We start from the raw sequence: 11,538 nt of genomic DNA on the forward strand, positions 1-11,538 counted from the left end.
CCAGGGCTCAAACCCGTGTCGCGGCAGGCGGATTCTTAACCACGGTGCCACCAGGGAAGCCCTAATGCATGTTTTTAAATGAAGGAAAGAAGGAATGAATAAGTTGCAAAGTTCCAGACATCTTCCGAAGTTCCCACGGAGCAGACACTTGTTGGTGGTGACACGTACCCACTTCCACTGGGTGATCCTTCCCCAGCTCCTGTCCCGGGTGGTCCCGAATTCTCTGCGTTCACTCCCTCAGGAAGAAGACTACACGTACTTGCAGCTCTCCCATGCCTCCTCCCCCCACACTTGGTACATAGTCCAGCAAAGCTGCTGTGAAGACATAGACACAGCAATCAGCCATTCACGTCTCCAGATGTGAGTGTGACTCATGAATTAACCTCTACAGGGTGTCAACTCCTGACAGGGCAGAACAAGAGAGACAAAATACAGAAGCTGGTCCTTGAGTGGTGCGAGCCCCACTCCTCAGCCCTTGCCTCAGGAAGGGCAAGGGCAAGAAAGGGCTGGAGAGAAATGGCTGGAATGATTGTGTCCCTTGTCTCTCAGATGTCACTCCTTTCCATTATAACTGCACTTTGTTTCCAATAAATTAGAAGAAATACCCAGTCGTTTACCTCCATCAGAATATGGTTTATGCACTTTAAACACACACACACGCACACGCGCACACGTGCGTGCGCACACACACACACACACATACACACACACACATCTAAAGGAAAAGCCGTTTCAGGATCTAGCTGGGGCACAGGTCTGACTTTCCTCTCTGAAGCATCTCACTGGCTTCCCATCAGTGGAATACAATGGAGGCATATTCCACTTGGTCTGGTGATGTCCTCCTGGGGCGATTGAAAGGCGGCATGTTGGCATAGACAGCGAAGTCGTCCGCTTTCCTGGGGGCCAAGTTGATCACGTTGGAATATATGGCATCAGCATGGCAGGAAAGCTCCTTTAGAGATAGGACACAGGTTAGAGGTACCAGCCACTTCCAAAGATAAAACCAGGTACTGGGGCCCCTATAGGACAGCAAGTGGAACATTGGTTTTTGCTGAGCAAGCCCTAGATCTGCCTTGATTTTCAAGAACATTTCTTTCAGGGCTGTTCTCTGCCTTATCACCACCACCCCTGTATGGGGTCTACCTAGGAACAGCATGAAATCCTGGCAGAGATAACCAGGAGCCCCTCTAGGTATGACTCCACTATTTCCTTACCAAGGATTCGTGGAGAACGTTGGTCTGATGCTTCAGTTGTTTCTTAGATAGTCCTCGAAAAATTAATAAATTCAGAGTCAGCCTGAGTTGAGGTAGTAACCATCTCTCCTTGATTGATTACTGGGCTTAGGGTTGGACTTCAGAATGCAAAATCCACCGTGTTCAACCCATTGGGCCTCTGAGACTGAGCTAAGTGCCCAGGAAGAGGCAGGGGGAGTAAGCACTGTTGGTATACTTTATAATTTTGGTTAGTATTTAGATGAGCTTGGCATCTATATTTACTTTAGTTGATGCATATAAACCATGTCTATACAGATTGCTTATGTATGGCTTTTAGCATAAAGAATTTGGACCATAAATAAATCTTGTTGCTATGTGCTGAGTCCCTGGCAACTCCGGAGAACAGACCCTATAGCCTGCCCTCTTCTACCCTCCCCCAAGGCTGCCCCATAGGAAAGACATCCCATCTCTGCCCTTGGTTTCTCCTCTTTCCTGGTTCCCAGCTCCAGGGCCAGCCGTTCCACTCACTCTCATGCCTCCATTTCTTCAGAGTCATGGACAAGAGCCCCACCAGCAGCAAGATGAGGGCCACGACATCGATGGAGCTAGAAACAGCTGTGGCTGCTGTGCCTAAGCTGAGGGGAGCAAACAGGACAATCAGGACGCTTCCGCTGCCCTGGCTGGCTGCGGGGATCATCCACAAAATTGTCCTGGGGCCTCCCTGCTTCTGTGGGAGCTATCTCACCTCTGGGCTTCCACACCCCCAGTAGCCAACCATCTCCTGCCCCCATTTTGAGCCTCTCTCCTCTGCCCCGACCTCCATGGCCATGGTCCCACCCACACCAGTCCACAAATGGGGGCCAAGCAGACCGTCTTCCAAGATCCCTGATACTCCTGCATGGGCCACCCCTTCTCTCACCCACCTGCTGAGTTCTTTAGGGTCAGTGCCTATCTTCAGGGTGGTGGTGTTCTCTGCAGAAAGGGATAGAGAAGTTCTTTTTTTTTGTTTTGTTTTGTTAGTTATTTCTGAGATACACATTTTAAAGTAATAACTAGAATTATGACTTATAACATTATACCAGAAGATATAAGATTTTTAGAAATTTCATGTAATGTCTGAAACATTTATATTAACATATCTCCATACAAATAACCCAAAGAAAGTTTAGTATTAGTTGTTTTTTTTCTGTTTGTTTGTTTGTTTGTTTATACTGCAGGTTCTTATTAGTCATCAATTTTATACACATCAGTGTATACATGTCAATCCCAATCGCCCAATTCAGCACACCACCATCCCCACCACACCGTGGTTTTTCCCCCTTGATGTCCATACATTTGTTCTCTACATCTGTGTCTCAACTTCTGCCATGCAAACTGGTTCATCTGTACAATTTTTCTAGGTTCCACATACATGCGTTAATATATGATATTTGTTTTTCTCTTTCTGTCTTACTTCACTCTGCATGACAGTCTCTAGATCCATCCATGTCTCAACAAATGACTCAATTTTGTTCCTTTTTATGGCTGAGTAATATTCCATTGTATATATGTACTACATCTTCTTTATCCATTCGTCTGTTGATGGGCATTTAGGTTGCTTCCATGACCTGGTTATTGTAAATAGTGCTGCAATGAACATTGCAGTGCATATGTCTTTTTGAATTATGGTTTTCTCTGGGTATATGCCCAGTAGTGGGATTGCTGGATCATATGGTAATTCTATTTTTAGTTTTTTTTTTTTTTTGCGGTATGCGGGCCTCTCACCGTTGTGGCCTCTCCCGCCGCGGAGCACAGGCTCCGGACGCGCAAGCTCAGCGGCCATGGCCCATGGGCCCAGCCGCTCCGCGGCACATGGGATCCTCCCAGACCGGGACACGAACCTGCGTCCCCTGCATCGGCAGGTGGCCTCCCAACCACTGCGCCACCAGGGAAGCCCTATTTTTAGTTTTTTAAGGAACCTCCATACTGTTCTCCATAGTGGCTGTATCAATTTACATTCCCAACCACAGTGCAAGAGAGTTCCCTTTTCTCCACATCCTCTGCAGCATTTGTTGTTTGTAGATTTTCTGATGATGCCCATTCTAACTGGTGTGAGGTGATACCTCATTGTAGTTTTGATTTGCATTTCTCTAATAATTAGTGATGTTGAGCAGCTTTTCATGTACCTCTCGGCCATCTGTATGTCTTCTTTGGAGAAATGTCTATTTAGGTCTTCTGCCCATTTTTGGATTGAGTTATTTGTTTCTTTAATATTGAGCTGCATGAGCTGTTTATATAATTGTGAGACTGATCCTTTGTCCATTGATTCGTTTGCAAATATTTTCTCCCATTCTGATGATTGTCTTTTCGTCTTGTTTATGGTTTCATTTGCTGTGCAAAAGCTTTGAACTTTCATTAGGTCCCATTTGTTTATTTTTGTTTTTATTTCCATTACTCTAGGAGGTGGATCAAAAATGATCTTGCTGTGATTTATGTCAAAGAGTGTTCTTCCTATGTTTTCCTCTAAGAGTTTTATTGTGTCCCATCTTACATTTAGGTATCAAATCCATTTTGAGTTTATTTTTGTGTATGGTGTTAGGGAGTGTTCTAATTTCATTCTTTTACATGTAGCTGTCCAGTTTTCCAAGCACCACTTACTGGAGAGACTGTCTTTTCTCCATTGTATATCTTTGCCTCCTTTGTCATAGATTAGTTGACCATAGGTGCATGGGTTTATCTCTGGGCTTTCTATCTTGTTCCATTGATCTACGTTTCTATTTTTGTGCCAGTACCATATTGTCTTGATTACTGTAACTTTGTAGTATAGTCTGAAGTCAGGGAGTCTGATTCCTCCAGCTCCATTTTTTTCCCTCAAGACTGCTTTGGCTATTCGGGGTCTTTTGTGTCTCCATACAAATTTTAAGATGATTTGTTCTAGTTCCATAAAAAATGCCATTGGTGATTTGATAGGGATTGCATTGAACCTGTAGATTGCTTTGGGTAGTATAGTCATTTTCACAATATTGATTCTTCCAATCCAAGAACATGGTATATCTCTCCATCTGCTGGTATCATCTTTAATTTCTTTCATCAGTGTCTTACAGTTTTCTGCATATAGGTCTTTTGTCTCCCTAGGTAGGTTTATAACTCGCTGTGCTTCCTGGACTTGGGTGGCTATTTCCTTTCCCATGTTAGGGAAGTTTCCAACTATAATTTCTTCAAATATTTTCTCTGGCCATTTCTCTCTCTCTTCTACTTCTGGGACCCTATAATGAGAATGTTGTTGCGTTTAATGTTGTCCCAGAGGTCTCTTAGGCTGTCTTCATTTCTTTTCATTCTTTTTTCTTTATTCTCTCCCACAGCAGTGAATTCCACCATTCTGTCTTCCAGGTCACTTATCTGTTCTTCTGCCTCAATTATTCTGCTATTGATTCCTTCTAGTGTAGTTTTCATTTTAGTTATTGTATTGTTCATATCTGTTTGTTTGTTCTTTAATTCTTCTAGGTCTTTGTTAAACATTTCTTGCATCTTATCAATCTTTGCCTCCATTCTTTTTCTGAGGTCCTAGATCATCGTCACTATCATTCTGAATTCTTTTTCTGGAAGATTGCCTATCTCCACTTCATTTAGTTGTTTTTCTGGGGTTTTATCTTGTTCCTTCATCTGGTACATAGCCCTCTGCCTTTTCATCTTGTCTATCTTTCTGTGAATGTGGTTTTTGTTCCACAGGCTGCAGGACTGTAGTTCTTCTTGTTTCTGCTGTCTGCCCTCTGGTGGTTGAGGCTATCTAAGAGGCTTGTGCAAGCTTCCTGATAGGAGGGACTGGTGGTGGGTAGAGCTGGCTGTTTTTCTGGTGGGCAGAGCTCAGTAAAACTTTAATCCTCTTGACTGTTGATGGATGGGGCTGGGTTCCCTCCCTGTTGGTTGTTTGGCTTGAAGCAACCCAACACTGGAGCCTACCTGGGCTCTTTGGTGGGGCTAATGACAGGCTCTGGGAGGGCTCACACCAAGGAGTACTTTCCAGAACTTCTGCTGCCTTGTACCCACAGTGAGCCACAGCCCCCCTCCCCACCTCTGCAGGACACCCTCCAACACCAGCAGGTAGGTCTGGTTCAGTCTACCCTGGGGTCACTGCTCCTTCCCCTGGGTCTCGATGCGCACACTACTTTGTGTGTGCCCTCCAAGAGTGGAGTCTCTGTTTCTCCCAGTCCTGTCGAAGGCCTGCAGTCAGTTCCCGCTAGGCTTCAAAGTCTGATTCTCTAGGAATTCCTCCTCCCGTTGCCGGACCCCCAGGTTGGGAAGCCTCACGTGGGGCTCAGAAGCTTCACTCCAGTGGGTGGGTTTCTGTGGTATAAGTGTTCTTCAGTCTGTGAGTCACCCACCCACCAGTTATGGGATTTGATTTTACTGTGATTGCGCCCCTCCTACCATCTCATTTTGCCTTCTCCTTTGTCTTTGGATATAGGATATCTTTTTTGGTGAGTTCCAGTGTCTTCCTGTTGATGATTGTCCAGCAGCTACTTGTGATTCTGGTGTTCTCACAAGAGGGTGTGAGAGCCGAGAGTAATTCTTTAACACATGCTGTAGACTGAATGTTTGTGTGCTGCCAAAATTCATATGTTAAATCCTAACCCCAGGGTGATGGTATTTGGAGACGGGGTCTTTGGGAGGTGAGTAGGTCAAGAGGGTGGAGCCCTCATGTATGGGATTTCTTCTTTTATAGAAGACTCCAGAGAGTCTCCTCATGCCCTTCCAACCTGCGAGGACACAGCAAGAAGACAGCCAACTAAGAACAAGAAGTGGGTTCTCACCAGACACCGAATGTGCCAGTGCCTTAATCTTGGACTTTCTGGCATCCAGAACTATGAGAAATAAATTGTTTATAAATCACCCAGTCAAACAGTAATTTGTTATAGCAGCCTAAACTGACCAAGACAACACATATACAAATGAGCTCTACAGGATCCTAAGCAGTAATATTAGCTGCCTTACACTGGGGACTTAATATATGCCAGGCACATTCATTATCTTATTTAAGCTTCATAAACAGGCAATAAGGTAGGAACAATTATTATTCCCACCTTACAGTAAGGAAACCAACTCTCAGGGATCAGACTTGCTCAAGGTCATAGAGCTAGATAGTGGCAGAAATCAGACTCGAACCTGCATCTCTCCAACTTTAAATTGTGTGTTTATGAATACTACATTTTGTTGCCATTGTGCCATCATTTTACTCTTGAGTTCTGCCATTCTTACAAAGAAGTAAGGGTTACCAGACATGACAGGATATCCAGAAAAAAGACAACCAGGAGGGTGCAGGTGATCTGTCCCCAGGGAGGGGCATGTGAGGGGGTGAGGAGTGGTCAGGATACCAGGTAATTGGGCTGGAACTAGGCAGAGGTGGCAGCTGTGAGAACCTGCCCATGCTCAAGTGAGGAGGTGGTGGTGATATTATCCACACTGAAAAAAATTCTCCTGCATCAAGGGATGAAGACCCCAAGCCCATCCCCTATCCAGCCATAGTCTGTCCCTCGATTCTCAGGGTTAGAAGGAATCTTAAAAAACATTTCTAACCCAACCCTCTTTCTGTATAGATCTTTAGGGTCAGCCACTGGCCCCTGCTGAGTGCTGGAGCCAGGACTGGAGTTTTCAATTCTAAACCCGAAGCGCTCTTGCTTACACTCGGGCCTCTTCCTATTCCTTCCCTCTTAAAACGGAGGTGAATGATTCAGCCCCTATAGCAGGTGGCACGTTCCAGACACACCTTGGGAGCTGGTTACTCAGACACCCGAACGCAGAGACTGCTGCTAGGGTGGGGTGGAGGGAACCTAGTGGATCACTAGGGCAATTTAATACCCACTGACAATACATAATATCTGAAAGTGGAAGTACCAATTACAGCCTCTTGGGGCACTAAGGCCAGTTGGAATTGTGTCAAGCACCTCAATGGCTCACTTCCTCTCTGCCTTCTTTCAAGTAAGATAGCTGACCTCACTAAGTTTTTCTTTAACAGCTCCTGCCCAACTTCTGGGTAAAGGGTAGGGAGGGGACTCGGAAACCAGATCTTTCTAGTGCCCATGGCACCAGCAGGGAATTACCCAAATGAGGTACCAAGTCACAGGGCTTGGTGTTTTGTGGTGTTTTGTGCTCCAAAAGCCTGGAGCAATGAGACGGGAGCCTGGGGCTCCGGCTGGGGGTTGCTGGCCGGGGGTTGCTGAGAACAGGCCACACCTGTTTTCAGCAAGGATGACAGACAGCATGAGGGTGTCCACCTAGGGTCAGAAAGACAAGGGCCTATCCTGAAAAAGCAGAGGAGGGTTGGTGGGGGTGAGGAGAACAAGCATGAAGGATGATATCATGAAAGAGCCTGAGCTTTAGGGTCCCGTGACCCAGTCTCAGGTACTTCTAACTGTGCGGTCTTAAGACAGTCACATAATCTCTCTGAGCTACGTTTCCTCATCTGTGAGATGGACATAGTATTCAACCCATAGGGTTTTTAAAGAACTAAATGGTGAGACAATTATTTAACAGTAATTAGTAGTCACTTTGCCCAGGGCTCACTTTCAGCTAATCTTACCCAAGCTGAACAACTGTGTGGTGTTGTCTAAGACGTCACCACTGGCTCTGGAATCCTGGAACCTATAGTTGGTCCAATTCATCTTGCCAAGGGGTCTACCCAGGAGGTTCTTGTCCCATGTACCGAGGTTCCCAGGATAGGTGGTCCTCGTTAGCTGGAAGCAGAGTTTCTCAGAGGTACTTAGCAGCCGGCAGACTGGGAAGCCCAGGGAACTGGAACCTCTCTTCTCCTCCCTGTCTTTCATCCCTCCACGGGAACCTGTTGGGTGCAGAGAATGTTAGACTCTCACCGCTGGAAAGGAGGGCCTCAAAAGGCATTGAGATAGCATTTCCCTCTTAAAGAAGTCATCTTCAGATTGGCCTTCCCCAAGCACACGGTCCAAAGTTGGCTTCCCAACCTCTCTGCCACATCACCCTCTGATCTCTTAATTAATATGTGAATTTACCTCAACCATCTATTTGTTTGCTTGTTTATTGTCAGTTTCTCATCACACGAACGTAAGTTCCACAAGAACAGAAACCTTCTCATCACTGTATCCCCAGGGCCTAGAATAGTGCCTCACCAACAAATAGGTTCAACATACACTCGTCGAGTGAATGGAATAAATGCCAAAAACTCCTTCAGAGCACCCTGACCATGTTCTGTCCGAACTGTGGGGAGTCTCCACCACAGGATTGGAATCCCTTAGTTGATGACAAACCTTTATCCTTTGAAGGAGAAGTCGATTTTAAAAAGCCCACAGTCATCTGAACCAACCAAATTGTGTGACAATTAGGTGACAATTGATCTGGGAAGTGCCAATTGTGGAAATAGAGGCGTTATGCCAACCGAACACCAAGAGCAATGTCCCGGCAGAGCCTGGAGGAGGATGCTACCCCTGGGCACATGGGGAGCCCTGGGGAAGAGAGTGAGGACGACGTAGCCCTGCCAGCCACCATCAGAGGCACGTGTATCTTGCCTGGGCCTCCAGCCCCTGCTTCGGGTGGGAAGTGAGGAGAGAGGTGTGTTTAGGACCACATGAAAGAGGATCTATCATCCTCTATCCCCCACTCACTGCCACATCCCCACAGAGATTTGCAGGAGCTATCAGGAAATCCCCTAACAAGGCGAGAGTTGGAACCCAGAGCCCAGATGACATAGATGAGTCATTAAGCTCCCCTGGAATCAGTTTCCCTATTTGTGAAACAGGGCAAGGGTGAAAAAATTAAGGCATGACTATAAAAATGACCAGTTCTTTTCACAAGTGTATCTCGTCCCTTTCTAGCGTCCTCTTTGCATATGCCCCCGTGTACATTGTATATTTTTTCTGATAAGCATTCTATTGCTCAAGCAATTCTAAGAACTCATTTATGGAGTATAGCCTTTGGAAGTGTTAAGAATTGTTTTTATTTTGTAAGAAGGAGGGAATGTCATAATTTTTTCAGTTTGGGGCTTCTAAAATTTTCTATTTTATTAGGTAACATTCATATGGTTTCAAACTTAAAAGGTACAGAAGGATAATCCTTGAAAAGCTGTTTTTCTACCCTTCACCCCGAGCAGCTAGTTCCTCTCCCTGAAGGCAACCAGCATTCCCAGTTTGCTGTATACCTTATGCATACATGAGCAAACACACAGACACACAGGCATATGTGTCTACACACACACGATACAGTTTTTCTTTTTTCCCTGTGGATGACAGCATACTATATATATTGATCTGTCTCTTCCCTTTTTACTTAATATACTTTGGAGTTAATTTGTAATCAATATGTATAGAACTTCCTCATTCTTTTTTTCAGCTGCCAAGTGTTCTATTCCATGGATGCCCATGGTTTATTGAACTGGTCTCCTAGTTGTGGGCACTAAGATTTTGTTTCCAATTTTTACTCTTCAAAGGATGATGCAGTTATTAAACATATTCAAACATCATTTGCGCATGTGTGAATATACATGTAGAATTAGGGGAATGCTTGTTAAAGTAGCTTTGCAATCCACATTTTAAGAAGTCAGTGTTACTTTTTAGAACTCCAAAAATGCAGTGCTACCCAATTGACTACCCAAATAATTAACAAGATTTCCCTCCCCATAGCCTTAGGCTATTTCCAAGCATCAAACTGCTCCTAAAAGAACAAAGATCTGAGACCACTGAGGGTATTCACAGAATTGCATCACCTCTGGAGGCTGCCTTCTGTAAGAATCCAAATGCCATCCACAGCAGTGGCACTAGATGAAGTGGAGTGTTTCCCAGGGTGACTGTGAGAGTGGGATAACTCTCAATGACATAGATATTTCCAAGTATTTCAAACAAGATTTACTGGGTCCCAATCCATAGTCTGCTTAAAATAAGGATGAACAGGGAATGGGCTTGTCATCAAGAAACCGATGGTCTAAGGCGGCAGGCAGTTCTCAAAGTGTGGTCGAGGGACCTCCTGGGGGTTCCAGAGATCCTTTCAGAGATTTGGTGAGGTCAAAACTCTTTCATAACAGTGCTGAGATGCTACTTGCCATTTTCGCTCTCTGCCTTTCTCAAGGTCCAGTGGAGTTTTCCAAAGGCTACGTGATGTGTGATATGGCAACAGACTGAATGCAGAAGCAGATCTGAGAATCTAGCTCTCTTTTATCAAGCCAGATATTAATAAGGAGATTGGCAAAAACATAAAGCAGCACCTTTCTTCTCACTAAATTTTTCATGATTTGGAAAATATGGTTATTTTTTATAAAAGCGTGTTAATTATATTAATATGTAACAGTTATAGTACCATTTAAAAATTAGTTAAATACATATCTTTAAATTGTCTTAGTTTTAATCCCTAATATGGTAAATATAAATAGATATAGCCTACATAAGCAATAGCTCTTTGGGTTCCTTAATAATTTTTTTAAATTAATTAATTTATTTTGGGCTGCATTGTGTCTTCGTTGCTGCGCCCGGACAACCTCTAGTTGCTGCGAGCCGGGGCTACTCTTTGTTGCGGTGTGCGGGCTTCTCATTGCTGTGGCTTCTTTTGTTGCAGAGCATGGGCCCTAGGCGTGCGGGCTTCAGTAGTTGCAATGCGTGGGCTCAGCAGTTGTGGCTCGCGGTCTCTAGAGCGCAGGCTCTGTAGTTGTGATGCAAGGGCTTAGTTGCTCCACGGCATGCGGGATCTTCCTGGACCAGGGATCAAACCCGTTTCCCCTGCATTGGCAGGCGGATTCTTAACCACTGCGCCACTAGGGAAGTCCTCCTTAATAATTTTTAAGAGTATAAGGGGGCGCTGAGACCAAAAAATTTGAGGACTGCTGGGCTAAGTAGTTTCTTCACCACAGGGTAGGTGAGGGGCACTTCACCAAGGGTGTAATCAAGCAGTACAAACCAAAAGACGCAGGAGAAACAGAAATGGACATCTCAAATGGCAGTATATGTCAAGGAGAACAGGTAATCGCTTGGAAGTGAGAACTCTCTGGGGCCTCCTGGCTGGCAACATGGCAGCTGTAGACAGGCTCTGCCAGAGAGGACAGAGCCCAGATGTCGGGGAACAGGCTCTGAGGTGGAGGGAGCGGGGGGAGGAAGCAGAAATCCTGTGCCAGACCAAGCTGCTGACTGCCTCCCCCTTGGATTCCAAGGGTCACCTGCCCTGCCCCAAACAAATCCACCCTGGCTGCTGGTGCCTAAAACTCCAGTGAAGTGTTTCATCCTCTTGGCCAAACGGCAAGTTCAATCCCAAACAATGCCAAGGGTTCAAGCCTACACGAATATGGTTACTTAGATGCATTAGAAGGTTGCATTTTATTAAAACAAGAGTGTGTATC

General features: G+C 45.2%; 1 protein-coding gene across 1 annotated transcript in view; it reads right to left on the reverse strand.

Moving 5' to 3' along the window:
* The window catches only part of LOC112403559 (uncharacterized), a 26,949-nt gene continuing 15,411 nt past the window's right edge, over positions 1-11,538 (reverse strand). Inside the window, exons 2-6 of the mRNA XM_024751102.1 lie at positions 7,771-8,028; positions 2,138-2,186; positions 1,743-1,849; positions 1,215-1,267; positions 1-952 (exon numbers count right to left, since the gene is read on the reverse strand). Coding sequence (XP_024606870.1) covers positions 794-952; positions 1,215-1,267; positions 1,743-1,849; positions 2,138-2,186; positions 7,771-8,014 — 612 coding nt within the window. The 5' untranslated portion in view covers positions 8,015-8,028 and the 3' untranslated portion in view covers positions 1-793. The remainder of the gene's footprint in view (positions 953-1,214; positions 1,268-1,742; positions 1,850-2,137; positions 2,187-7,770; positions 8,029-11,538) is intronic.

The sequence above is a fragment of the Neophocaena asiaeorientalis genome, unplaced genomic scaffold (genome assembly GCF_003031525.2).
Source record: "Neophocaena asiaeorientalis asiaeorientalis breed wild unplaced genomic scaffold, Neophocaena_asiaeorientalis_V1.1 scaffold67, whole genome shotgun sequence".
Lineage (NCBI taxonomy): Eukaryota > Metazoa > Chordata > Mammalia > Artiodactyla > Phocoenidae > Neophocaena > Neophocaena asiaeorientalis.